The following is a 27,962-nucleotide window of genomic DNA, read 5'->3' as shown; positions in this document are numbered from 1 at the left end:
ACCAGGGGCTCCATCCTTTCCTGGGGCTCCCTAAGGTAGGAGGAAGGGGTGGGCATGAGGTCAAGGAAGGTTAGTGAAGGGTTGCAGCAGGGAACACCATAAGGTGACAGTCACCATGAAAGCCAGTGGCATGGGAGGGGCAGGGTTTGGCATGGGGAGAAGAGTCACTTTGGGCAGGTATCACCATCATAGGGGATTATTATGGAGGTAGGGGCCCCAGGGCAACAGGAAGACATCATGAGTCATTGGTCCCTATAAGGTCAAAAGCTACATGAGTAAGATCACCACAGGGATGGGAGTCCCTGGGGGACAAGAGGTCTCTGTGAGAGTGGAAGCACTTACCGGGTCACCAGGGATTCCTGCAACACCAGGCTCACCCTACGGGAAACATTACAGGGGAGCCCTTCAATGTGACCATTCTCACATTGGCCTATCTACTGCAGCAACTTGGCAACCCTAAGGCCAGAAATTTTGTGTGGACACTCATGGGGCCAACAGGCGAGGGAACCAGGAACCCTACAACACTCAGGAGACACCCAGGGACAGGTGTATGTGATGTGTGGTTGACTCTAGGGCAGAGCTTGCCTTCGGTCCTGTGAGTCCTTGAACTCCCGTTGATCCAGTTGAGCCTTTGTCACCAGGCTCCCCCTTGGTGCCCTGTGGGAGTGACCAGGAGAGGAATAGAGTCAGGACCATACCAGGCTAGAGGATGACTGGCACCTCCAAGTTGTGGCAGAGTTCCTCAGTGTCCACTTGACCCCAGTGGCTCCATCCCTCGTACCCTTGCCATAGCAGGATGCAGCTGGGGCTGGAGCAGGATGGAGCAGCTCCTTTATTATCCTGATACCCCCCAAACTCTTGCTCTGCCCTCTTATGCTAGGTCCTTAACCCCATTTGGATCACCCTATACCCAGGGAGCCCCCTTCCAGGCCCTTCATAGAGTCACAGTCTACCCAGCTCCTCTCCTGCCTCACCTTAAGACCCTGGAGTCCTCCCTCTAGCCCCTTTCTCTCAGCCACCTCTTAGAGTCACTACAGACTACTGAAGCCCTGCCCCTCTGATTCCCAGAAAGACCCCTCCTATCCTCACAGACCCACTATGGAATCCCCAGAGCCTTCAGGACTCCACATAGAGTACCCACCCTCTTCCTTGTACCTTGTCACCAGGGTTTCCATTGTCTCCCCGAGGTCCTCTGTCACCCTCTAGGCCCTGAGGCCCTCGTTCACCCTGGTTCAAGGATTAGAAATCAGGATCAGGGGCTGGGGAGATAGCTCAGTTGGTAAAGTGTTTGCCTTATAAGCACAGGGTCGATCCCCTGGGTTTCGATCCCCAGCATCGCAAAAAAAAAAAAAAAAAAAAGAAATCAGGGACAGAGAATGGAGGTCCCTTACTTATCTTCTGGGGATCTGAGCTCTCATCCTCACAGGAGCCCCTCTCACACCTAAGGAAGACCCACTCTGCACATGAATAAGACCCACTAACTCACCATGTCCCCTTGGTACCACGTGGTCCTGGAGGCCCCACAATCACAACTGAGTCACCCTGAGGAGGCAAAGAATAGTTAGAGGAGTCAAGAGCACCAGGTCTCTTGCTCTTCCCATCCCTCATACCCACACTCACCTTGTCACCCTTTAGCCCTGCAGTTCCAGCATCACCCTATTGGGTAAAAGAATGTGAATCCCACCCAAGCTAAGGAGCCTTAAGTCCCAAGTTACAAAATCTATCCCCACCCCCACTCACCATAGGGACATTTTCCCCACATTCTTACCTTCTCTCCTCTGTCCCCCCTGCTGCCTGGGGGCCCCTATGTAAAAAAGATGACCAAGAGCTATGGGAAATTGGGGGGACTAGTGAAGAGACAGTTCAGGGACAGGTGAAGACAGAGAGGGATAGAAGGAGAATGAATGAAACAGAGAACTAGAGCAGACATGGAGAATCAGAGGGCTAGGATGGACTACAGAAAGTATCCCAAGGGCATATAGGGGACAGGCAGGGTACTGAAGTCATCATATCCCTGGCACTTTGCCCAAAGGAACCTACCATGAGTCCTCGCGGTCCCTCCTGACCAGGGTGGCCATCTTCACCCTGGATGGTGACATTAGGTTCATTGACTCAGAGGTTGGAAATTCAAGGCAAGAGCTGTCATAAAGGTGTAGTGGTGTGGCTCTCTGGCAGTGGACCTGGCTGTGAGAAGACATACATACCCGGATACCTGGCTCACCACGCTCGCCTCGGGGCCCTGGCAGCCCTGGTCCAGGGTCTCCCTGGAGATCAACAGAACACCAGGTATAAGTGAGCAGACTCAGTGGGGACAGAGAGCCATGGAAGATTAGTGGAGTTTGGAGGTGATTAGAGCACAGGAAAAATTTAGCAGCATTCCACTTACCTTATCTCCTTTAAGTCCAGAGGCTCCAGGCACTCCCTGTGGGTCAGAGTAAGGTAAAGGTCCTGTGACCTTAAAGCCCACTCATACCCAGCCCTCCAGTGTGGTCTAGTCCCCATCATAAGTCCTCATGTGGACAGACTCATGAGGCATATGGACTCTTCTACTCACCACTGACCCTGGTGGTCCAGGTGGCCCCAAGGGGCCTGGGGCACCTTCTCTTCCTGGGGGGCCTGCCAGACCCTATAGGAAAGTGGGGCATGAAAGGCAGAAAGTGACTTAAGAACCCTCTTTCTCTTCCTCCCAATGCTAGGAGCCCCCAAGACAGGGTCTGTTTTCCCTTCTCCTCATCCACCACCAGATTCAGAAGTTTTAATGTCATCAAGTCCCCACATGTTCCCAGCCACTTACCCGCTCTCCACTGGGGCCTGGCTGGCCCATCTCTCCTCGAGGGCCAATCTGACCTGGAAACCCAACGATACCAGGAGCACCAGGGTTACCAGGAGGGCCTAGGTCTCCCTGAAAGACAGATAGCAAAGGGAGAAAGGGTCACTGTGGTACCCCTTCCTAGGACTAGTCCTGGAATTCCTTCTTTCTCCCACCTTCAGGAGCCACCTTGCCCACTGTCCCTGCCATGGTAATTGGAAACTGACTTACCTTCATACCTGGAGGACCAGTTGGCCCAGGGGGGCCTTGAACCCCAACTCCTGGGTCACCCTTTGAGGGAAATATAAGTCATATCAGGTTCATGGAGTCTCAGGATCATGACCCCCAGCAGGGACCTTTCTGGGTAAATGTACCTTGTGACCTTTGAGTCCTGGAGCCCCTTTTTGACCCTTAAAAAAAAAAAAAAGTAAACAAGGTAGGAACATACAAACCAAACTTAGACATGGACCAAAAACATTTCCAAAGGAACTCAGATATGATCATGAACCCATGGAAATTCAGTATTATAAACAAGGATTGGCTCACAGAAGGCCAGACATGGACATGGGTTCTTGAGTGAAGTTCAGATGTGACCACAGATATTTGGAAGTTTAGGCATGACCAAAGGCACATGTAGCTCACACATGAGTGCAGACCTAAGGGACCACAGATGTGGAGCTCAGGCAGGAATTCCACTGTGCCTATTTCCAGGAAGCTTAGATGTGACCACAAATGTATACTCAGATAGATGGGGGTAGGAGACAGGATTATAAACACAGGACCAAGGAAAGGCTAGCAGGAACTCAGCTGTGTCCTGAGACTTAGATCAGATAGGAGCACACATGTGTAGGCTCAGACATGGTAAGGAAAAAAAGACAGAGAATAGGTCTAAAGCTTGACTAAAGTCAAGCTGGGACTCTCCAACACACTCTCAGAATGTGGGAGCTAGGAGTGTGTGACCCCATTGTGCCCCAAGGAGCAAGCTCCTGAATGCTAAAACATGCAACCAGATCCAGGGATTCAGATACATGCATTGGCCTAAGTCACACTCAAGCCAAGCTTGGACCTGCCAAACCCCAGACTCACATCTTCCCCAGGGTCTCCAGGCTCTCCTGCACGGCCAGCTTCACCCTGCACAGAAGTGGTGGTAAGTTCTCTGGTCACCCAGCCTTATCCCTCTCTGCCTAACATCCAGGCCCTAAGACAAGGTCCACTCACCTTCTCACCCCTTGGCCCTGGCAGTCCTCGATCACCTTTGGCCCCCTATAGACACAAGAGTAAGGAAACAACACAGGCATTAGTTATAGACAGATGAGACTCGAGGAGGGAGGCATAAGGCCAGATTTAAAATGCGGGGCATATTATATAAATTGAGGGTCATAAGGGTTGATAAACTATGGGCTAAAGATCCCTTGCTATCAGAGGTGCCACACTCACCGGCTCACCCACCAGGTCTCCAGCAAGGCCTCCTGGGGCTCCCTGATGAGGAATAGTGGTCAGTGGGATGCCTTGGCACCAACCCTTAGTGTCCCCTTCCAGGTCCCCAGTATAATCACCTTCTCTCCCTTTGCTCCAGGGGGTCCAACCACCATCTGTTGGGAACACCCAGTGAGTTGGCTAGCCACCCCTCCTCCCCACCCCCACTTTGCATCATGTATGGGATGTGGCAACTGAGACTTGGGGTGAAGCAGAGGAGTTGGTGCAGTAGGTAGAGGTCAGTGTCAAAGGTCACCTGTCCAGGGCTCCCCATGGGTCCAGGTTCTCCTTTAGGTCCAACAGGGCCAGGCAGACCTGGCAATCCCTGGGGCAGAGTAGTATGGGGAACTCAGAGCCTCTCCACCACTCTTCCCCTGCTGCCCCACTCCTCATATCCAAGCACACAGCTGGGTACAGGGCCCTATGATAAGCCTGCTATGAGCAACCCCAGAACACATACTGGCACACCAGGGCCTCCTCTGTCTCCATCCTTTCCACTGACACCATCACGACCTGGGGCTCCTGGCTTCCCTGTCTCCCCCTAAGAGGGAGGAATGTAGTTAGGGGCATGATGGTTGACCCCTGACCCCTGAAAGCAGACCCATGACCTCCAGGACTTACCATTTGTCCAGGCAAACCTGGAGACCCCTGAGGACCCTGAGGGGAAACAGATGTGAGGATGACACAGGGCAAAAGAAGGACAAAGGAAAACATGGGAGAACATGGAACTCAGTGGGTAGGAACACAGTATTCCTGCAAGAGCCACAACGACTTACTCACCACAAGGCCTGAAGGGCCAGGGGGACCAGGAAGTCCCACAGCTCCGGTAGGTCCTGGCAGGCCCTAGGGGGAAAAAAAGTTCAGGGAAGTGCCAATTCCTCCCATTTCCCTGTGACCCTACTCTATGATTTGGGTCACTCACCCGTCCTGGGGGTCCTGTCTCTCCAGGCTCCCCCTGCAAAACACCCAAAAACTATATGAACAGAGCCCACATGGAGATATCCTGGTGCTCAGCATAATCACTGGGAGTGATACCCCAGGAAGCTGGCAGAGCTTATTCTGGGTATGGACAAGGTTTGAAGGATCCCCCTCCTCTTCCAAACACATACTCCCACATACCTATACTCACCTTCAGTCCAGAAGGTCCCTGGGGTCCTGCAGGACCAGCAAGACCCTAGAGAAAAGTGTCAAGGTAGGGAATAGGGGTTCACATTGTTTGCCTGGGCTCAGGGATTCACGTAAACAAGGTATGGTTCATCAGCAAACTGATTCCTGTCCCATCCCTCCCATACTCCCACCATGTAGTGCTCCCCCGTCACTTACTGGGGCACCAGGTGGTCCAGGGTCTCCATGGCCACCCTATTGGGAACAGTCAGATGAAGAAATCCAGCTCCACCCCACCAGGGAACTAGACAGTACTATTCATCAGGGTTGGGTACAGGGTGGGGCAGGAAAAGCAAAGATACTTGGGTACTCACCACTGGGCCAGGGGCCCCCCTCGGACCCTGCAAACCCTGCATAGAGAAGAGGCTGATGAGACTCAATGTGGCCTCACTTGAGCCATTCCCACCCTCTGGGGATCTTTGCCTAAGGGCCCACTTCCATGTCCTGACTCTCCCAGAGACAGGTCACTGTGTATCTACCTACTGCCCTTGAATAGCACACATGTTCCTGTGTGCACATGCACACACAAACACACACAGTAGAAGTACCACAGTCTGGGAAAGCTGCCACCACTCACCAGCTTCCCTTCAGGTCCAGCTACACCACGCTCTCCTGGTAGACCCTGAAGAGAACAGGTGTAAGGCTACACTGTCCTTGTGCCCTGACTTCAGTTTCTCCCCCAATCCATCACTCCCTGTGCAGCCAGAGGCAGGAGCCAGACAGTCCAAGCAGTTTTGACTCCAACTCTGAACATAAGACAAAACATGTAAGAGCCACATTCTTGCATACATGTGGTCCACGGGGCAAGGACTTACTGGGCTGCCATCATGACCTCTCTGTCCAGGCTCTCCCGGATCTCCCTTGATGCCTGGCACACCCTGCAAGCATAATATCATGCCCTGAACCCCCAGTCCCTGTCATATGCCCATGTACATACACGACATCAACCCTAGTATACCCCATAAAGGAAGGGGAAATACAATGGGGTGGAAGACCTCACCCTGTCTCCTTTGGGGCCTCGGTCACCATCGCTGCCTGGCTCCCCCTGTAGGGATGTGATGTCAAGTCAGTCCCTAGAGACACTGCAAGTGGTGGTCTCCAGGCTGATCCACACTGACCTTAGCACCCTTGATGCCAGGGGGTCCTTGTTCTCTGGTGAGTCCAGGACTTGGCTCATCTATAGTCACCTATAAGCACAAGGTCACGGGGGAGAAGAAAGTCTGTTACAAAGACACAGGAGTGTCATGAAAAGTCACAGGATCACAGGTTTTGGGGCCAGAGACACCACATGGAATTTCTGGGGCCCAAGCTAAAGGTGGCTTCCTGGTCACCAGTCATGGCGGTCACAGGCCTTGGGTAGGGCTGAGGTGATCACCTTGGGGCCAGGAGGACCAGGGGGTCCTGGGAGGCCAGGAAGGCCATCTCTGCCCTGCAGAAAAGAAGAAAATGGGGAGGTTGTGCCAGCACATGCTCCAGGCAACTCCACCTCACAGGGTCCCACCTGGCTCACCTGTTCTCCACGTTCTCCTTTCTCTCCCCGTTCTCCCTTAAGTGCAAATAGCAGGATGAGGGCTATGTCTGTGGGAATCCACACCCCCACCAACCCCACACCCCTGGCCCTCCCAGTCAGTCCCCAGGCTTACCCTCTCTCCTGGCCTTCCTGCCTCCCCCTCCCCCCCAGCCCGCCCTGGGAGCCCAGGAATTCCAGGTTTTCCAGGCTCCCCAGCAAGGCCAGGAGGTCCAGGGGGGCCCCTCTCGCCAAGGGCCAAGCCAGGTGGTCCCTGAGGGCCAGGGTCTCCACGATCTCCCTTTAGCCCACGTTCTCCAGGAAAGCCAATGGAGCCCTAGAGGAGCAGAAGAGTGAATGCTGATGGGTGGATAACTGTGCTCCCCACAGGACATACATTCTAAGCCACCACTTACCTCCTTGCCCGGGGGGCCCCGCTCGCCTGGGTCCCCCTTAGGGCCACGCCGCCGTTCAGTCATAGGCAGGAAACCACCAGAACTCTCATCCCAAGATTCAACAATCTCCCGGAGGGCAGATGTCTAAGGAATAATGAAGGTTCAGAGAAGCAGGGCTCATAACTGCCACAACCCACTCCCTGGGCCCTATAGGCACTACTTGTACCATGGGACACCCCCTACCTGCTCCCACCCCAGCCTCTAAACAACTTACCTTGATGCCAACAGTTTCCAGCAACCGCTCCACATTCTGGGGACACAAGACTAATGAGGGACTGCACACAGAAGAGAAGCCCCTGCCTCCTGCTCCATACTGCCCCCAGAAAGAGTCTCCATGCCCTCTTGTCCTGGCCTCTTGCCCAGCATACTTTTTAGCCCTGTTGAGGCCTGACTTGAGGACTTGGGGCCCCTCTCTGGCATGTCCCCATTGCCCAGGTTCCCTTGAGTATAAAATACAGGAATCCCAATGGGGTAGGGAACAAAACACAGAGAACAGAACAGTGGAGCCTCATAGCAAGGGGGAGGGGATGGAGAGGTGGTCCTTATGGGCATGCAAATGAGTGTTAAGGGCCAGGTCCCAAGGTCAGCTCACCTGGATGCTCCCAGGTTCTCCTCTCAGGCCACGCTCTCCAGGCAGGCCCTGGAGGGATCAAGAGACAGGTTGCTAGGACCCAGCTTGTAAGGCATATGTGAATATGTGGGTGCTCTGGCTACTTAGGTAAGTGAAAAAGGTGGGGGACCTTACCTGTTCCCCTTTGGATCCAGTCTCCCCACGGTCACCCTGAGAACAAAGAATGATTAAGTGAGTAAAAAGTCCTCCAACCAAATCAGCCCTTCACCCTACCCACTACCCAACATACACACACTCACCTTGAGGCCCACACTTCCTGGAACACCAGGAAAACCCTGAGATATGACAGAATACAAAAGGGTCACACAGGGCTGGGGAGATAGCTCAGCTGGTAGAGTGCTTGCCTTGCAAGCACAAGGCCCTGAGTTCGATCCCCCGTACCAAAAAAAAAAAACAAAACAAAACAAAAAAGGATCACACAGGATCATGGCATCCTAGGAGGTATCCCAAGAAACATAATTGCCTCTATTGCTCCCAAGTTCCAGAACTACTCTGGATACTCACCTGTCCAGGAGGGCCAACCTGCCCTGGAAGACCTGGAGGGCCCTGGAGTCCAGGGATACCAGGAGCTCCACGTTCACCCTTGGGGCCCTCATGACCCTGTGAAAGATGCAGTCAGCATCAGAACACTGAGGTCCCAGGAGAGGGTAAGTCATATCTCACAGGGTCAGGATGTGGAAAGAGAGGCTACAGAAAATTCTAGCATACAGAAAATTCTAGCACTTACTTCTCTCCCTGGGGAGCCTGAATCTCCCTTTTCTCCCTAAGGAAGACAAGGGTTTTTCAGACATGGCCCAATCCAATCCAAAGCAGATCCCAGGGGAAGGGTTTTACCTTCCTTCCATCTTCTCCAGGGTCTCCAGGTTCTCCCTGTGAACAGAGGACTCATATCAGCCCAAATAATCACCAATATCAAAAAAAAAAAAAAAAAATCACCAATATCAGGATACAACATACTGTCTCAGCATATTTCAGATGACTATGTCTGTACCTGTAGTTCCATGGCTCTGTGTGTCTTGGAGTGTGGTCTGGGCCCATCTTGGTAAGCTGCTGCATGTCTAAGGGTGGCCTGCATGGGCCTACTCACCTTCATGTCTACCTGCACATAGCCTCCTATCTCTGGCTCTCTAGACATTCCATAGCTATGCATCTGGGTTGGTAATAATACATGTGACACAGTGGTGTATGTATCTATGTATGTCTTTTTTTTTTTTTAAAGAGAATGGAATTGGGGCTGGAATTGTGGCTCAGTGGTAGAGTGCTTGCCTAGCATCTATGAGGCACTGGGTTCAGTCCTCAGCAAATAAGTAAATAATATAAAGATCATCAACAACTAATAAAAAGTTGTTTAAAAAAAAGAGAGAATAGAATCAACATTTTTTTTTCTTAAATTTTTTTAGTTGTCAATGGACCTTTATTTTATTTGTTTGTTTGTTTGTTTGTCTGTTTGTTTATGGTGCTGAGGATCAAACCCAAGGCCTCACATATACCAGGCAGGTACTCTACCACTGAGCCACAACCCTAGCCCTCCACGCATGTCTTAACAGATGGATCCATGACACCTCTCAGGGTCACAGAGGTAATTTTGTGTCTCAGTCTGTCTGCGCATCTTGGCTCATGCCTGCATCTGGGCATGGGCTTATACATGTATATCTGGGTCCCCAGTGCCTTGAGAACCATGTGTCTTAGCATCTGTCTACAAGTCTTCAGACAGGCTTGTATGTGGGTGACTATGAATATGCATGTATCAGCATGTCCCCAAATGCGTCACATGGTAGAGTAAAGGATATATGTCTTACTAGGTCTCAATGTAAATCCACATGTAGTCCTGGGTTCATTTCTTAGCACATATCTGAGTTTGAGAAGTCTGTATGTGAACATGTCTCTCTATGTCACTGAATATGGCTTCATGCCAGCATGTCTGTACCTATCAATTTGTGTCTGGTTCTTTGCCTATGCCTATGGCTGTGGGTTATCTTGGACCCAAGTTGACATATCCACCTAACTTACTGTTGTCTATGAAGTTACTACATGTACACTTAGAACTATGTTTCAGGATATATCTGCACACCTGGGCTAGGTTTTCAGGGACTGGTATATGTCTACATGTGTTAGCACGTGTGCTTCATGAGTTGTCTGCATATTTGGACTATGTGCATGTGCTGGAGTTTCTTAGCAGATTTTGCCCTGGCTGCCCTAGACACACTCACATTTTTCCCATTCAGGCCAGGTTTGCCATCCTCGCCTGGTTTTCCCTGTGGAAATAGATCATCAGTCAGATGTCAGAACTCAGGAGAGGGGCTGGGGAGATAGCTCAGTTGGTAGAGTGCTTGCCTTGCAAGTACAAGGTCCTGAGTTCAATCCCCAGCACCACAAAAAAAAAAAAAAAAAAAAAAAGAACTCAGGAGAGGGTAGGAAGTGGACAAAAGGACAGCATGAAGGTCTAGACTCACCAATGCTCCAGGGGGTCCTGGGGGACCAGGTGGGCCTTGTTCTCCTCGGAGGCCAGGAAGTCCCTGAAAAAAATCTTTGTTTAGGATTGAGAGGGCCTCAGATATACCTTGAGACACACCCCATGGACTGAAGGACCCACTAAAATCCTACTCCAGTGTAGAAACTGAAGGATCGGGAGGTCCATTTGGAATCCTTTGGGTTAAGGTGACTCCTGCTGAGACTCCCAAAGGAATAACCCCCCAAATCTGGAGGACCTATTAAGATCCTCAAGGCAAAAAAGTTCAGAAGGGGGATTCTACTAAAACCTCAGGCCAGGGACTCAGATCCCTCCCAAAGAGAGGAAAGAATCAATTATCTTCACTCTCACTGATGCTGTAATTATGAGAGACCTGGCTGTGGCTCATGCTGGACCCCTGAGCCACCCTCCACCCCAGCATCTCCCCTCACTTACGTCTCTCCCTGGGTCCCCAGCTTTGCCTGCAGCACCCTGGAGAAAGACTCAAAGTCAGGCTCAGGGGTTCAGGGGCTTTGTTCACTGACAGGACACCAGCTCCTATGAACCCAAAGCCTGCTTGTCAGAAGAATGCCCATCCTCAAAGTTCAAGACCATGACCACCAGATGAGACAGGGGTCTTGGGCCCTCTTGTGAAAACATACAGGAAAGGGATGACCAGCAATGACTACCATGACTCACATGTAGCCCAGGGGGACCTGGGGCTCCTGGTTTCCCATCCAGCCCACTCCGGCCATCCAGCCCAGGGGGGCCCCGGTCACCCTGAGGTAAAGAGAGTGGTAAGAGGCCTCCAAGGCTGATATGGATCTTGGAGTCAAGCACACTTCCCCCAAACTACATTCTCTCACCTTTTCTCCTGCTGGGCCTCGGACACCTGGGTCCCCCTAGAAGGAAGAAGGTCATTTAAGAGGTAAGGACAAGAAGAGGGTTTAGACTGAAGGGGCAAAATTCAGCACTCACCTGTGGGCCCTGGGGACCCCGAAGTCCATCAATACCCTGAGGACAGAGGGAAGAAGAATCAGAACAGACTTTCCCAGGCCAGCACCCCCTCCAGGACCAACCACACTCACCCTCTCCCCAGAAGCTCCAGGTGGCCCGGGATCACCCTTGGGTCCTCGAGGACCCTCCTGTCCACGATCCCCAGGTTCCCCCTGCGGCAGAGACAAGCTTGCTTAGGAAATAGCCCTTGAATCGCAAAGTATGCCTAAGGTAAAAGATGCTGTGTGGGGTACTGAGATCCTTTATAGACTCACAGTTTCACTCCACCCACAGACCCCCAGTACCTTCTCTCTGGCTCCAAGCTCCATGTCCACCTGTAGGGGAATGACCCACAATGAGAAGAATGTTTCAGTGAGGGGAACAGTAACTAGAGAGGAAAGATGGGGTCAGTAGGGGCTGAGGGTCAATGGAGGTGTCAGTGGTTCGTGGAGGAAGAAGAGGTGACAGGACACAGTATGAAGTCAACAGGGGCAGGTGAAGGAGATGACAGAGAACAAGATCCAGCTCAATGCCTACCGGCCGTCCAGGAAGTCCTGGGAGACCCTGGAAAATGAAATTATTATAGTTAACAAGAGCCCTGAGGTCCCAGGGCATGGTTCAGGTTTGCCTCAGGTTCAACTCTGCCCCCAAATTCCTTGAAGCACTACAATACTAACTCCCAGAAGGCCATCAGTGACCTCTAGGCTCCTGGCACAAATTCCAATTAATACACTGGCAGTAGTGCCTGCGAAATTTTCATCCCACCTGAGCCCAGGACCCACATAACTCACCGGCTCCCCTCGGTCACCTTTGGGTCCAGCTGGTCCAGGGCTGCCCTGCAGAGAGCCAGAATGTCAGGGTCACTTGGGGAAGGCATTAATTTGGGGGAACCTTGAGGACCATGGAGTTCTGGTGGCCACGGGGGATTGTGATAAGGGGTCACAAAAAGTAAAGATCACGAGGGTTAGCATTGCAAGGTTGGGGTAGCAGGATCAGGTGCTGGAAACTGTATGGTTGATGAGTTAAGATTGGGTCAGGGTAAGGTGTCAGAAGCTGAGACTCACATTTCGTCCATCCTCTCCAGGATCTCCTTGGTCTCCCTTCTCACCCACAGGACCTCGGGTTCCAGGTGCCCCCTGAGAAGAGCAGTAGGTCTGTCTCCTAACATTTTGCAGCTTCCCCCATGAGTCCCTATACTGCCCTGGGTTTTTCCATCACACCAAATCCATGTCAGAGTTTTTCATTGCCACATGCCTCCCTACAGGGTCTCCCGACACCCCCATCCCCCTCAGTGCTCTCTATCACCTTCATGCCCATAGGTTCTCCCCTTGGCCCTCTTACTTCTCTCTGCTAAGACTCACCCGAAGGCCACGCTCACCAGCTTTTCCAGGCAAACCTGGTTCGCCCTGGTGACAGAGAGAAAAGTCACTTTGTGGAGGTGAGTTAGGACCTACCTAACTCAGGGAATTGAGGAAGAGAGGACCTGGGCACCACCTGGACAGAAGGCAGGGGATGGGCTGGATGACCTGACATAGTCCCCAGACCTTGGGATCATAGTTCAAGGGTAAAGGATCAGAAAACACAGTGGGGAGGAGTCTTACCGGGGGACCTTCATCACCTTTCTCTCCAACTTCACCCTGTGAAACATGAAAGTCAGCCCCAATCCAAGACCCCTAGTTATGCTGGCAACTCTCTTTTTCCCATAACCCCCAGGACTCCCCCAACTCCAGTCTCTTACATCTCGTCCTCGGAGGCCAATAGGTCCAGGAGGGCCAGGCCGCCCAGTGTCTCCCTTCTCTCCCGGAGGACCTGAGTCACCCTGTAGGGAGACAAGAGTGAGGTGATGCAGAATGCATGCAACAGGCAGCCTTTAAGGAAGTGACCCCACAAACCTTGAGGATCACCCAAGGTCACAGATACTCACTGGGGGTCCTGCTCTGCCAGTGAAGCCAATGGGACCCTGAGGGTGTGGGAAGGGAGATGGGACTTAGTCAGTGTTCCCAGGCACCACAGATTCTCCCTCTGTCACAAACCCCCATCCCCACATTTATTCACCCGGTCTCCAGGTTCTCCCTTGGGGCCAGGGTCTCCAGGAAGAACCAATCCTGGTGGACCCTGTGGGTGGAAAGATCAGCAGTCAGTAGGGCACAACCTTCACCTGACCCACCCCTAAATACTTTCCCTTTACTCACCTGTTCCCCTTTTACTCCAGCAGCTCCTCTGGGCCCAGTAGGCCCCACATCTCCCTGAAGGTGACAAAGACCATCAGTGTTGATCCCAAATTCCAGGTATCTTTACAATCTTTACAACCCACCAATCATGCTGCAACTCTTGTGACCTTCAGGTAGGCCAAGAGCCCTCTGACCTTGACCTCAATCCTATAATAACTTCCCCTCCCCTCATCAGATGTACCTTGTCTCCTTTGATTCCAGCACCAGCAGGTCCCTAAAAACAAACAGTACAGAAACTACTTGACCCCACCTGGGGTTCAAAGGACCAAAATCTTGATTAGATGGGGGTTATATATAACTGGAAATCATAGAGCAGTCTTAGCCTGGAGATCACAGGGTCACCACTGAGAGCAGGGTAGGGGTTATACAAAATGGGATAACACAGTTTGTGACCAGGTTATAGGGCCAGAGGATCACAGTCAGGCGTCTGAAGGCAGGTTATAGCATAAAGAGAGTCACAGAGTTTTGAGCCTGCCCAGGGTCCCAGGGTTACAGAGTCACAGCTTGAAATACTGTGGTTTACAGGTCACTGCTCCAGAGCTGTGCCGGGCTCAGAACCCCATCCTACACTCACTCACCACTACCGCAGGGTCCCCAGGGCGACCAGGCTCTCCCTGTGGATAGAGTATAGGGGCAGGGACAGGTCAGAGATCCACCTAGAAACCCAAGTTCCCAGTGTCCCACCTGCCACATCTTGATGCCAGGAGGTACAACACCCAGTCCACAACTCACCTTCTCTCCACGACGGCCAGTAGGTCCTGGTGGCCCCTGTATGTAGGAAAAATATAAGCCCAGGGCCAGGCAGGAAGTAGGAGGGGAGGGACACACAAAAGTCCCACCCCTGGTCCCACCAGTCATAGACTCACTTCAGGACCCTCAGCTCCAGGACGACCAGCAACCCCAGGCAGTCCCTGGGGAAGAGGAATGGAATTGCTGCTCCAGGTGGGGGGAGGGCAAGGGGATTATGGGTAAACAATGGGTGGAGATTGGGGCTTCAGGACTGAGGAGGGATTATGGAGAACTGGGATTCAGGTATCAGGAGTCAAACTTGACTGGAGGACAGAGACCAGGTCACAAAAGTCAAGGCTGGTACAGCAAGATAAGAAGGTTAAAAGTCAGGTTTCTGGGGTTGAGGACTAGAGCCCGCATCAATGGGGATTGAGAATCGGGTAAAGATGGGTGGAGGACAGGATTAGTAGGCATCAAGGGAAAGAAGTCAGAATCAGGAGGGGACACAGACCTTACAGGTCAGTTGGCACTGGCATTGAGGTCAGTGGGCTTACCTGGGGTCCCACTGGGCCAGGTAGTCCCTGTTCACCCTGATGGAATAGAAGAGGTCTCAGAGCTAAGTCTGACCCCAGGTCCTCATTGGCCCAGAGAGTCCCAGACTACACTTACTTTTTTTCCAGTCTCACCCTGAGTCCCTGTCAGTCCCCGGTCACCCTGGGGAGAGAAAGAATAGGAGAGGGGCCTTGACTGGTGAACCCCAAACAAGGTGTTATAAACTCCAACTATCCCTCTGCTCTGAAACCACAGCCTCCAACCTGGACAGAACCCCTACCTCCTAGTCTTCCAGCCTTCCCTAACACCATGGTGGGCCAGAGTATCACCCCTCACTCCTGAACCCCTCAACAGGTACTCACTTTAGGGCCAGTGACCCCAGGAGGTCCCTGCAAGCCCTGGAAAGGATGAAATCGGCAATTCAGAGTTTTAAGTTTGGACAAAAGGAAAGAGTAGGGGTTAATGGTTGAGGGTGGGGGTTAGAGATGTATCTACCACATTCAGAATTCCTGACCCCTAACTCACCGGCTCACCCGGGGTCCCAGGTTGTCCTGGGAGGCCTGGGGCTCCATCCTCACAGTCGCCCTGTCAGAGAAATACACGGGGGCTGGGGAGATAGCTCAGTTGGTAGAGTGCTTGCCTCTCAAGCACAAGGCCCTGGGTTCAATCCCCAGCACCGAAAGAAAAAAAAAAAAAAAAAGAAACACACGGTGGGAAAACACAGGGGAAGCCCTATCCCCCACACCCAGCCTCCTGTCTTTGAACTGGATCACAAAGAGGCAAGTTTCCTACCTTCTCTCCTTTCTCTCCAGAGGGACCAACTGGGCCTTGGGGTCCAGGGTTTCCAGGAAGACCCTAAGAGGAAACAAATAAACATATGAACCTAGAAAGCAAAACTGCCCCAGCACAGCCCGTCGGTTCCCCAGCAGAGTATCAAGGACCCCTCACCGGCAGTCCTGGCTCCCCAGATGCAGTGCCACCAATACTTGGACCAGGGGGACCCTGGGAGAGAACAGTAGGTCAGAGGATGGCCAAGGGAATTGGACTCCAAGCCACTACCTGCATGCCTTTTACCTAACTTACCCGTTCTCCACGATCACCTTTGTCACCCTGGAAAACAGATCATGACCCCATGAACCTGTACCATACCTCCTTCCCTAAGTCACCAGATGGATGAGGGTCATAGGGTCAAATTGGATTATAAGAATCACATGGGAACTGAGAAGTCATGTCATGGGTGGGGGGGCAATAGGTCAGAATAATCAGTAGGTGCTGTGTGGGTTTCAATGGGGTCCCCAAGTCTCTGAATCACATGGAGGTCATAAGATCATATGGGAGTCATACTGTTACCTTCACAGCTGTTCCAGGAAACCCTGGGGGACCACGGGGTCCTGGGTCTCCCAAAGGGCCACGAGGTCCAGGAGGACCCTAATGAAGGAGACAAGGTATAAGGTGCAAACCCCACAGACCTTATTCTCTTCTCCCCATTAGTCCCATACAGCACATCACCTGCCCCCACATATCCCTGGGACTTACTGAAGGTCCAGGGTCCCCTTTCTTTCCAGGAAGCCCTGGTCCCTCTCCTCCAATGACTTGCCCGGGCTCCCCCTACAGGGACAGAGAGCAGTGGGCAGGATTCAGGGTAATGAAGACTCAAAGTGGAAGAAGTTTCTAGAAGTACTCCAGCTGTTTCTTATCACACCTCAGGTCCTGCACAGGATTGCCTATAGCAACTTCTTCCTCCCTAAGACAACCTGACCCCCATACCCCCTTCACCTACCGGCTCCCCCTTTGGGCCTCGAGGTCCTCGTTCTCCCTAAGGACAAAGCAGAACAGACAATGGTACTTCAGGTTCAGGCGAGTCTCAGGGTGGCTCCATGGGCCAACAACACCCCAGCCCAGCCTTCCCACTCAGTAGAAAAATTCCTGGGAAGGTTATGGGAAAGCAAAGAAAGGAAGGCACTTACGGGTTCCCCACGAGGGCCAGGCCACCCTGGGGAGCCCTGCAAATGGAGGCCAAAGTCAAAACAGTCAGAATCACCCCACTCACTCAAGCAATTGTCCTACCATGACCTGAAAGTTTGCTCACCTTCAGGCCAGGGGTTCCAGGGGTTCCAGGAGTCCCAGGGTGACCAGGGTTGCCTGGAGGCCCATCTGCTCCAGGGAAGCCCTAAGGAGGCAAAGAGTTCAGAAGAGGAAAGACTCTCCTCCAATGTTCTGCTTTGCTGGAGGAGCCCCACCTCATCAACCAGGGACTCCCACCCCATAGTCCTACAAGTATTGTCAGAGGTGGAGCCGTGAGGCAGAGAAATGGCCCCTCTGAACTGAACAGCATGATAAAGCAGAAAGTCCTCCCTGCCTCTAGGACCCAGAACTGCCACATAACCTCTCCAGGGGATTTCAAGGCCTCTCTGGCCCCTCCACTTCAAAGTCTCCACCAAGTCTTAGATGTGGTTTATAATCTCCACTTAGGCTTCTAGTAATACTCTGTGGTCCTAATTCTACTTCTTCCTTCTTTCTCCTTAACCCCCTGAGAATTCTAGGAGGAGCAACCCTGGGGACACCCCATGGTCTTCTCACTCACCCTCTCACCCTTTCCAACAGTACTTCCAGGGGGGCCTTGGGGACCAGGAGCACCAGTCCTGCCCTGAGAGGGGAGAGCAGATAAGAAGGTGGTAAGCCAGTCAGGGCAGGGACAGGTATGGGGAGTCACTCACCGGGAGCCCAGGGGGGCCAGGAGGTCCAGCTTGTCCTTTCAGGCCCTAGGAAGAGTGATCAGTGAGTCCCATGCTGCCAATTCCCCTTGCTCCACTGATGTCCAACCTATTCTCTATCCCCATGAGGCCACTCACCATCACTCCAGGTTCCCCCTTCTGGCCCTGGGAAAATACATCAGTGAGAATCAGTGTGACTAGCCTCAGATGTGGCCTCCACTCATTCACTCAATCCTGGACACTTACCTTTGGACAACGCACGGAGCAAGGCTCTGGCTGTGGCTGCAGACACAGGATATCTTTAAGTCCAGATGGTCCTATCAAGAATCCCCAGGTCCCCTCTGCTCTACCACCTAACCCCCCACCCCCCAGAGGCCTCTTCCAAACCTGAGTGGCCAAGGTTGCTTGACACAGAGCTTTTGCCAGATCACTGGCTGCCCGATCCAGACTTGAACCATCATCGACGGCAAAGAAGTAATGAACAGGGTCCATGCCTGGCACCAAGCGACGTAGTTGTTCTGGGTCAGCTCCAGCCAAGCCCAAAAGCATCACCTTAAGCCCTAAAGAGGGGTCCAGTAGCCTTCATGACAACCCTGCTGGGGCCATCCTGTTCCCAGACCCCAACCCCATCAGCCCAGTTCCTCACCAGCAGCCTGGGCCTCATGGATGGGACTGAATATGTCACCTCTCAATGGCTCATCCACTAAGAGAACCATTACCCCTGGCACTTGTTGTCGACGCCCAGGAGCATCTGGTGCCAACAGATGTCTGTGAGCTGTGACCACGGCTGTGCCTGGGAGGAAAGACATGGCAGAAATGGGAAGTGGGACACTAAGCTCCCAATAGGGGATCCCAAGGAGTCCATGCTCACTGCAGTCTCACCCAGGTTGTTCCCACTTGGATCAACGTAGGGGATGTCACGGATCTTTTGCAAGATGTTGCCAAGGTCATGGGAGCTATTCAGTGGGAACAGTGGGGAGGGCCGGTGACTATAGGACAGCAGGCCAACCTGAGGTGGAGGGAGAGACAAAGCAGTGATGGGAACATATAGAGGCTAGAGAAACAGAGACATGGAGGGTATGACTAAATTTAAATTGCTTATTAGGAGGTCATTAATGATGGTAGGATAGGGAGCCAACCAGCAGGTAAGATCTGGAGCCTGGGAGAGAGCTGGGAGAAAGCCTGGACCTATGGTGGAGGAGAGAGATGGTGACTAGTGTGGAGCATGGGGTGATCAGAGGTGGGGGAACATAGGGTCTGACTGCCTTTAGGGTCAAACCTGGGTGGTCTGTGGCCCAAGAGGTCCAAGTGCTGACACCAACTGCTCCAGGACCCGCCTAGCTGCCTCAGCACGGTGAGCATTGTCTCGAGTAGCATGCAGCAGGAATACCACATCAACTGGGCCATGGGAACACACTGCAGGAAGGGGTCAAGCAACTCATGGGGTCAGCCCATCTAGCAATCCTCCTTAAGCCTCTCCTACTATGCCTTTCATACCTGGTTTCTGTGTGACAGAGACCTCAGGACCTGGCACACCCCCCCGGACAGGTGTCAGGGAGAAAATATAGGAGATGCCAGGCTCTAGCCCTGTCACCCGCTGGGAGCTTGAAATCCCTGGAAGTGTCTGTGGGGTCCCTGGTACTCCTGCAGAAGACAAAGCTTGGTTAAGGAGGAGGCCCTCCATGGAGCCCCAACTGCCAGCCCACCCCAACCTTGGCCTTCCACTCACCCTGGCCAGTGCCTCTGAGTGGCCGCCAGGATAGGATATAGTTGGATGCCCCAGACACTGGTGTCCAGGCCAGAGTCACTGAGTCAATCGAGGTTTCCACCACATTTAGTTCAGTTCTGGGGACACGAGGTGACTCTGAAGGAGGAATCAAAGATCAAGGTGTCCTGAGAACCCAGAGGAGAGAGATCTGAGATCGTGGTGTGGGTTTATCTTAGAGAAGTGTCATGGGAAGTCATGCTGTGATCATTCCAAAGTCAAGCGTGTGGGAGGACTACAGAAATCACTCAGAGTCTGGGATGTAGGAAATCAGTATGGGTCATCAGTGTGGGGCAGGAGAAGAGCACATCAAGACAGGATGGGTCCTCTGGGCTCACCAGTGTGTGCAGTCACCTCCCTGGGGGGTCCTTCTCCAGTTGACCCAAGGACACTCAGCCACACGTGGTACAGTGTCCCTGGCTCCAGCCCATCCAGGTGGTAGCTGCTGAGCTCAGGGCCCAAGACCCTAGAATGTTCCTGGCCACCTGGGGCAGGAATGAGAGTGGGAGGATGCTACCTACCAGCTTTGGTGAATTCTACCCCTCACTGATCCCCACCAACCTCACTGACTAACTCAAGGTTCAACCTCCTGATTGATCTTCCTTATTCCCTGCTGCCGCTGCCTACTTTTCTGACCCTAACTGATCTTCTATGGCCTTCTTAATACCACCCACCTTGTTGATTAATCCCACCATCTCTCTGATCTCTCAGAGGCTGCCCCCACTGACCTCGCCTATCTCACTGGCTCCACCCACAGCCCCGCCCCCACTTGGTCCCTAACCTCCTACTAGGGCACCTCTCACCCTCAGGTTGCCAACGCAGACGGAATCCGTGTGCCCCAGGCACTGGCTCCCAGCGGAGCTTCAGTGAGTGCTCCCCACGTTGCACTACGCGAAGTGTCTCCAAGGCTGTTGGAGCCTCAGGTGCTACAGAGAAAGTGTGGAACTCAGGGAGGCTTGGCCCAGACTGACCCCAATGCCAATCCCACACACACACCTGCCCCAACTAGCCCCTCTGCCTGTCCCAGGCTTCATTCTTCCTCTTCTCTCAGTTCCTGCCCCCACAAGCTCACTACCAATACTTGGTCGCATTTCCAAACCTGAGCTGCAGCCCCTCCCCACAGACAATCCAAGGCTCTTTCCAGCCCAAGTTCAGCCTACGTGTGGTGACAACAATGGAGACAGGTGCACCCTCTCGGTCACCAACAAGTGCGGTCACTCTCACAGAGTAGCTGACTCCACCTTCAAGACCCCGGATCTCTGCAGAGTCAGTATTTCCTGGGAGTATCTGATGTCTTGTGGGGCCACCTGGCAATGCGAGCAAAGACCAGGATTCAGGGTTGAAGATAACCAGAGGGGCAATCCCAGTCATAAAGAACAAGGGTGCAGCCAGGGAGCCATACCTTCACTCCGGCCCCAAGTCAGTCTGTAAGCTGTGGCTCCAGTGATCCCTACCCAGGTGACCCGAAGAACATCACTGGAAGCATTGAGGATTTGTAACTTGGACACACTGCCCACAGGTTCAGGGGCTAGGGACACAGGCAAGAAAAGAGATCAGGGGCCACTGGGTATCTGGCAGAGAACAGGGTAGCAGTACAGGCATGGCTAATTCAGAGAAAATCAGAAGGTTAGGTGAAGTCAATGTGGACTGGTCAGAGTAGGAGACCCTAAGGAGTTTAGTGCTTCAAAGTGGGCAATGTGGGACAGCCAGACTGTGGTAGACACTTAATCATTGTAGAGTGGGTCAGCATGGACAGGGCAGTCACTGAGCAGCAACGGAATGGGAAGCTGGAGCAGTCAGGAATACACAGCAAGGCAAAGTAGGCAATGTGGTGTGATAGCTAGCAGCTAGCCAGGGTCCACTCACCAGTCCTCACAACAACAGAGGCAGGGGCCCCATCCACACCAGTCACATGCGCCCTCACATGTATCGTATACTCAGTGTCTGGCTCCAGCCCATCTAGTTCAGCCACTGTGGCCTCCCCAGAAATCAATTGGGATTTCTCTGGCCCTGGGAATAGGGATAGAAGTAGCTCCATGGCTAACCATACTCTGTTCCCTAATCCCAAACCTGGACCCCCAAGAAATTCCAGCCCCCATTCCATCCAGATCTGCTACCCACAACCCTCCCAAATTCCTGGCCCCCACCATGGCCTGAGTGCCAGGAAATTCTGTATCCTGTGGCTCCAGGAACCCTGGTCCAGGCAATCGTGACAGATGAGCTGCCAGCTTGAGTCACGTGAACTGTCCTCACGGGGCCCAGTGGGTCTGGGAAGAGAGGCAATGGAGAATATAACTGGGGAGGGAGTGGGGATTATCTGATAAAGGAAAGCTATGGAAGTTTAACAGGAGGAAGGGATCTGATCAAGGAGGTGATGTGTGGGTCAGATGGGGAAGGAATGAGAATCTGAGCTGACAGGTGACAGGAATGTAAGAGATAACAGGTCTGACAGAGAAGGGGAAACCTGGTGGAGGCTTTAGAAGGCATACAGGGGGTCTGTCAAATGAGAAAGTGGAAGTCTGAAAGTCGGGTCTAGCAGAAAAACTGATGAGGGCTTAAAGGATGAGTAGTAGAAATATAGGGCAAAGACAGTGGGAGATTTAGGGGAGAGGTAGAACAATCTGAAGAAGGGGAGAACTAAGGAGACCATGGAGACTAAAGGGGAAAGCAGGAGGAGGAGGCCATGGGAATGTAAGGAGGAGACTGGAGTTCTGGGGAGACGCAAAGATCTGAGAAAGGAGGTATGGGAGTCTGAAGGGGCACTGGAGGCAAAGAACCAAGGAACTGGGTCAGGTTCTGACCTGTACGAGCCATGATGGCCACAGCAGGGCCCTCCTCTCTCCCTCGAAGTGCAGACACAGTCACCTGGTAGGAGGTTCCAGGCTGCAGCCCCAAGATGTCTGTGGCAGTAGAACCTGGGGGCAATGTCTGACTGGACTCTGGACCTAAGATCCAAGAGAAATGCTGGCATGGCTCCTGTCTATTCCCTTAGTTCCCCATACTCTGATCACTCCCCTCAGCCATCCTACCACACACCCTGCACTGACCACTGCCTGAATTCCAGGTAATCCGAAATCCACTGGCTCCAGGAACAGGTCCCCAGGCCACTCTCACTCTCGTTGCATCTGATACCACGATTCGCAGTCCTGGGACAGCAAGTGGGGTTTCTGGTTCTAGGAATTAAAGACAGGGGTCAGGGTCAAGACGAGGACAGGAGTGAATCAATCAGCTGTTCCTCATAAACCTCCTCTAGGACTCACCTCTGCGAATAGTGAGGACACTGGCACTACCCTCACGGGCTCCCATTCGAGCAGACACCCGCACAGTATAGCTAAGCCCAGCACGAACGTCATCCAAATCAAAGGCTGTCTGACTCCCAGGAAGCACCAGCGTTCTCTCAACCCCTGAAAGAAAAGGCGGGGTTGATGGGCAGGAGTCAGCTAGAGATGAGAATGTGGATGATGGTAGCCAGTGATCAACAGGGACACATGATAAGAAGGCTCTTGGGGAAAGGGTATATGGGATGGTGGGGGTTAGTGAAAGATGGGACACAGATGAAAAGGGTGAGAAATGAGGACATGGGCTAAAAGGGGCCAGAGATGAATGGCAACACTGGTTAACAGGGGCCAGTATTGAATGGGGACAATGGATGACAGGGGGAAATAGAAATGCAAGTTATAGGATGACAGGAATCAGTGGACAGTAATCAAGGTTGATAAGCCATTGATAGAAATTGATGCAGGTACAACCACAAGAATGGGATCCTCATTGAAATGGGTTGTATTCAATGTATGTATAATATGTCAAAATACACCCTACTATCATGTATATCTAAAAACAATGAACGGGCTCCCATTCGAGCAGACACCCGCACACTACAAACAAGACTCTCATGGTAAGCAATCAGTACCAACCACATTTACAAATGGTATTAGTCTGTAATATACATGTTTTGTTTTAGAAAGAATATGTTAAAAACTAATATCAAATCATAATTTTAAAAAAAGGCAAACTCAAAAAACAAAAAAAAATTGATGTGGGATGACAAGAGGTCAGTATTGAATGAGAACGTGAGATGAGAGGTTAGTGTGGACAGTAGTCACTGCTAGGGTAAGAGAAGGGCAGTAATAGAGTTGTGAAGGGTGAAAGTCATGAAGAGGGATGTGGGGCAAGGAGTGAAAGCAGAGCCAGCTGAGGAGACAGGCTGGGGCAGCAGAGGGGGCAGACAGACCCTGTGACCATTCTGGACTCACTGCCATCTTGGGAGGTAAATTACCAAGGAGATGGAGAAAGTTGTAGGGATCCAGGAGTGGAAGGAGATGGGGCAAGGGTGTAATCAGACCCTGTAGGCTGGAACTTTAGTGTTTAGGGATTTTCTGGCTACCTCCCCTCACCCTGGGTGCTGCGCAGAGTGATACGGTACTCAGTGGCACTAGGGACGGGGCTCCAGGACACTCGTACCCGCTGTCCAGGCAGTTCAGTTGCTTGTAGGTCCATCACAGGACCCACAGGCTGTTCTGGTCCTGTTGGAGAGCACAGTGAGAATTGATCTGGGGTCCTGACACTTTCCCCAGTCACTTAGCCAGCTGAGAGTTCTCACCAGTGGGGACCACAGTTGCAGGAGTGGCCACCTCATGGCCCTCCAACAAAGTGTAGAGTGTGAGGCGATATTCAGTGCCTGGCTGCAGCCTATCCAACTGATAACGGGTTACATCAGAGGGCAACACCACTTTCTGGGGTGGTTCCGAACCTGCAATAGAAGGGTCAGGCTAGCTGAAGCCAAATACTGACCTCTGCCTGCCCACCCCTCCCCCTGCACTGACCACTCTCACGACGCCACTCCAACCGATAACCACGGGCCTCAGGCACCAAGTTCCAAGAAAGGAGGATGGATGTGGGTCCCAGAATGACAGGGCGCAGGGTCTGCTCAACAGAGGAGTCTGCCAAGGGCACACGGGATGTAAATGGTCTCTGTACCCTGCCCTGCCTGCCCACCCAGCCTAAAGAAAGTGCTTAACCTTCTCACCAGTGCGGGCAGTCAGGGAAGTAGCAGGTCCCACACTATGGCCAAGCAGGGTGCTCACAGTCACCTCATAGTCCGTGCCAGGCTCCAGGTCACGCAGCAACACTGACCCCTGCCCAGGGCCCAGCTCCTGCTGCTGTGTTGCTCCACCTGCATGGGAGACACAGAAAGGTCAATGGGCCTTGAAGACTTGAAGACTCACTCCTTCACTCTATAATCTTGTCTGAAGTACAGGAACTCCCCCAGACTATACTTCTCACCACTGAGAACCCGCCATGTCACACGGTAACCAGTAGCACCCGGCACACTCCGCCAGGCCACCAGGAGGCTGTGGGCTGTGGTATTCTGGATAGTCAGCTCTGGCCCCTCCAGGGAAGCTGGGGGTAGATAGAATCAGGAGTGGGCAGGGGTTGTGGGGATGGAGGGTGTTAAGGTGAATGGGGTCAGAAGTTGGTAGAATTACTTACTGGTCCTAGCTGTCCCACTCACAGCCTCACCAATGCTATTGGCATAGAGGGCAACCACAGTCACTTGGTACTCAGTCAGTGGTCGGAGACCCTGCAGCCTCATGCTGGTCTCACCAGCTGGGACATTCACCTGCCCAGGATCAGAGGTCACCTCATCTTATCCAGTTAAGTCCTTAGCCACCCTCCTTCATGTCTAACATCCTTACCTCCCGCAGTTCACTTGGCAGTGGTTGTCCCAGCCCTGTCAGAGGAGTGTACTGGACCTTGTAGCCAGTCACAGGGCCACTAGCTGCTGTCCACTGTACTCTCAAAGATTGACTGCTAGGTTCAGACAGCACCAGGTCCCGGGGGCCAGATATTGAGTCATCAACTGCCAATGAGGGGAATCAGGTGATTGGGCAGGAGGACCAGGGGTCTGGAGTACATAGAATGGGTTCAGTACTCTCAAGCTGGGGTTAGGTAAGTGGCCCAGATCAGGGCACACAGTGTGGGCAGGAACTCACAAGGCAGGGTCACAGGCACACCCCCAGTAGTTGTACACACTCTCCGGGAAATGAGGGGCAGTAGGGTCCTCAAGATGCTGAAGTCATTGACGAAGAAGAAGAAATCATTGGTTGGCTGTGAGGCAACTCTCTTTAGTTCCTCAGGGTCAGCATTCTTGATTCCTGAGGTGATGCCCAATCAGGACTCAGTTGCCTGTATGTCCCACATGTCCACCCCAGCTGATCTGTCACCCCAGCTTGGTACTCACCCACAGCAAACAGCTTGACCCCCTGTCCCTTCAACCTCTGAGCTGCTGTGTCTACCAGGTCCTGGGACTTCCCATCTGTGATGAGGATGCAGACCTGGAGCAGGTACAGAGGCCAAAACAGGGCTGCCTCAGACATTTATTTTGGGGTTACCTTGGGAGGCCATGGTAAGGGTTAGGGATCACCTTGGGGATGCCAGGTCGGGTCAGCTGGGGCAGGAAGACATGGTCAGATACATGCAGAAGTGCAGCCCCTGTGCGAGTGTTGCCCCCCTTGTAGCTGAGCTCACGAATGGCATGGATCACATCACCCCCAGAACCAAGTGCATCCAGGCCAAACTCTGTTCTGTTAGGGGGAGGAAGCAACAGGCAAAGGGTCAGGACCTCTTCCAACCCTGGCCTCCAGAAAGCCTCTAGATGAGGCCTCTTAAGGGTGCCCTTGGTTCTGTGATTTCTGCCCCCCACCACTAAAGCCTCCAAATTAACAAACTCCCCAGGTGCTCTTTTGTGTGCCATCTGTGGCACTTGGATAGACCTGGAGTCCTTGAGGTTCACAGTCTAGGGGGATGGGATGTCTGGTTAAATAATTGTATGTAGAAGGTCCAAGTTGTGGGAAGGTGGACACTGGCCAGTCAGAGAGCTCTTCTAGTAAATGGAGAGGCTTAAAAGGATCAGGGAGCTAAAACATGAAGAGAGTTTCTGGGCCCCCTCCTAGATTCCAAATCTCTATCCAGCTCAGAAAACAGCCTCCTGTGTTGGGCAGGGTTCTAACCTGGAAATGTTTCTGGCATGAGCACTCTTCTCAGTGAATCTCTCTCCTGTCTCTCCAGAGGAGTTCCTAGATAGAGCCTCTCTGGGTTCCCCAAAGCCTGTGTCTGGAAGGACCTGGTCTAGAGGTTTCTGGGCTCTGTACTCTGTCTAGAAAAGGGGTCTTGGTGGGGTCTACAGTTCCCTAGGGTAACTCACCGTGGGTCATCACTGTACTGAACTGCAGCAAAGCGAACACCCTGTGCACTGGCTGCCCCAGAGAAAGGCAGCACCAGCCCCTCCAGGAAGCCCCGCACTTCTCGGAAGTTGCCTCGGCCAATGGAGGAGGAGCCGTCAAGTAGAAACACGATGTCAGCGGCATAAAGGCGTGTGCAGGTCACTGGGGCCGAAAGGAAAGACCACGACCTTTTCTGGGAGACCACCCATCTCTTCCAGGCACTGTGGTCCCCTGGGACTGGGGGACCGGTGTCGAGCTGGCCTCATCTGCTTATGCAAACCGGTTGGTTCTGCATGGGCCTGGGAGCTTTGGAGGGAGCTACAATGGGTCCCAGAGTATACTCTCCTGCAGAGGATTGGAAAGTCCTGGGAGGGAGAGTCACCCACATTGTGTGGATCTGGAACTCAGGTCAGTCTCAGGGGACCAGTGAGGGTCGGCATGAGGCAGAGGACTCTGCATGCATCTGGGGAGCCAGAATTTGGGTCTGAACAGGATAGGAAGGAATTTGGAGAACCCAGAGCCGGATTGCGGAGGATCTGGGGCGTCTGGGGAGATTTAGGAGGCATCCCCACAGAAGGAATCCGTGGGGATTGTGGAGGTGTCGGGGGCGGTATTATTGACGAAGGTCAAATGGAGCCATGAGTGACAGGGTACTGAGGTAGGTATACTTCCTAGCGGTGCCCACCTCTTTCCCTGGGCTGGGCCCACACGTGGGACAACCCCATCAGGATCCCGGCACAGAGCGCGGCCAACAGAAGCCGCAGCTTCATCCTGGGTGATAGAAAGGATCAGAGAGACTCCCACCTCTGTCCCTTGCCCCGTGGCTTTAGTGATCCGAACCCCGCATTCCCCCACCCGGAGTCCTGGTCTTGCCTGTGCAACCGCCTGCTCCTGCAGCCGCCGCCCCGCCGCCACCGCTGCCGCCGCCCGGCACCACCGCAGCCCCAGTACCGCAGGCACACTAGAGAAAAGTCCCTGATCCCCACCCCCCACCCCCGGGGGGGGGGGCGGGGGGGGCGGAGCTGCGGGCGGGCACCAAAGACGACCCGCCTTCACCCACCTCCCTGAGAGGTTACCGCCCTCACCCCTCTTCCCCCAGACAGATGACATGACGCACTTAAATGCAAAGCCCCCATCCTGTGAATTCTGGGAATCCTCCAGCTTCTCGACAGATGTTGAGGGAGCTCCTCAACCCCATGTGGGGTTACAAGTCTTGGTTCATGTAGGTCAGAGTGACCAGTGAAGACAGCTGGAGGCTGAA

At 53.0% G+C, this 27,962-nt stretch overlaps 1 protein-coding gene across 2 annotated transcripts; it reads right to left on the bottom strand.

Moving 5' to 3' along the window:
- Positions 1-342: 342 nt before the first annotated feature.
- Positions 343-27,647, bottom strand: Col7a1 (collagen type VII alpha 1 chain). Of its 2 annotated transcripts, XM_047563772.1 has the most exons (105): positions 27,575-27,647; positions 27,387-27,472; positions 26,683-26,863; positions 25,903-26,062; positions 25,720-25,813; positions 25,472-25,633; positions 25,175-25,338; positions 24,969-25,098; positions 24,762-24,878; positions 24,505-24,651; positions 24,302-24,418; positions 24,079-24,228; positions 23,873-24,001; positions 22,739-22,882; positions 22,526-22,651; positions 22,280-22,423; positions 21,626-21,745; positions 21,345-21,488; positions 20,881-21,006; positions 20,639-20,785; positions 20,282-20,404; positions 19,817-19,963; positions 19,443-19,577; positions 19,211-19,357; positions 18,993-19,129; positions 18,596-18,722; positions 18,360-18,506; positions 18,101-18,273; positions 17,960-17,995; positions 17,852-17,878; positions 17,717-17,761; positions 17,584-17,646; positions 17,089-17,169; positions 16,967-17,002; positions 16,780-16,815; positions 16,536-16,607; positions 16,350-16,427; positions 16,083-16,109; positions 15,948-16,001; positions 15,792-15,854; positions 15,525-15,584; positions 15,362-15,397; positions 15,117-15,161; positions 15,002-15,037; positions 14,585-14,629; positions 14,451-14,486; positions 14,297-14,332; positions 13,900-13,932; positions 13,680-13,733; positions 13,543-13,602; positions 13,412-13,447; positions 13,226-13,306; positions 13,089-13,124; positions 12,849-12,893; positions 12,552-12,623; positions 12,279-12,323; positions 12,025-12,051; positions 11,793-11,822; positions 11,580-11,660; positions 11,470-11,505; positions 11,358-11,393; positions 11,191-11,271; positions 10,948-10,983; positions 10,496-10,558; positions 10,253-10,297; positions 8,877-8,912; positions 8,770-8,805; positions 8,547-8,642; positions 8,282-8,317; positions 8,157-8,192; positions 8,004-8,051; positions 7,626-7,661; positions 7,373-7,495; positions 7,093-7,293; positions 6,960-6,995; positions 6,825-6,878; positions 6,568-6,636; positions 6,450-6,494; positions 6,265-6,327; positions 6,027-6,071; positions 5,764-5,799; positions 5,609-5,644; positions 5,415-5,459; positions 5,208-5,240; positions 5,066-5,128; positions 4,907-4,942; positions 4,746-4,826; positions 4,542-4,610; positions 4,366-4,401; positions 4,247-4,288; positions 4,028-4,072; positions 3,896-3,940; positions 3,184-3,219; positions 3,041-3,100; positions 2,795-2,902; positions 2,555-2,626; positions 2,387-2,422; positions 2,205-2,264; positions 2,041-2,085; positions 1,769-1,804; positions 1,621-1,656; positions 1,487-1,542; positions 1,156-1,227; positions 586-657; positions 343-378 (listed from the first exon to the last, which is right to left on the bottom strand). In XM_047563772.1, the coding sequence occupies exons 2-103, from the start codon at positions 27,469-27,471 to the stop codon at positions 1,203-1,205; spliced, it is 7,629 nt and encodes a 2,542-aa protein (XP_047419728.1). In that variant the 5' UTR covers position 27,472; positions 27,575-27,647; the 3' UTR covers positions 343-378; positions 586-657; positions 1,156-1,202. The 2 variants fall into 2 exon arrangements, with proteins under 2 accessions (XP_047419728.1, XP_047419729.1); XM_047563773.1 differs by lacking the exon at positions 343-378 and having other exon boundaries at positions 585-657; positions 1,142-1,227.
- Between the last annotated feature and the right edge of the window lie 315 nt (positions 27,648-27,962).

This window comes from Sciurus carolinensis, chromosome 9 (assembly GCF_902686445.1).
Source record: "Sciurus carolinensis chromosome 9, mSciCar1.2, whole genome shotgun sequence".
In the NCBI taxonomy this organism is placed as follows: Eukaryota; Metazoa; Chordata; class Mammalia; order Rodentia; family Sciuridae; genus Sciurus; species Sciurus carolinensis.
Note: the sequence above shows the minus strand (reverse complement) of the source record. Positions and strands in the feature narration are given on the sequence as shown.

Coding starts and splice junctions, on each gene's coding strand:
- Col7a1 (XM_047563772.1), bottom strand. CDS start 27,471: ATGAAGCTGCGGCTTCTGTTGGCCGCGCTCTGTGCCGGGATCCTGATG. Junction 19,964..20,281: donor TCTGCGTTGGCAACCTGAGG/GTGAGAGGTGCC, acceptor TTCCTGCCCCAG/GTGGCCAGGAACATTCTAGG. Junction 3,220..3,895: donor CTGGAGACCCTGGGGAAGAT/GTGAGTCTGGGG, acceptor TTTTTTTTTAAG/GGTCAAAAAGGGGCTCCAGG.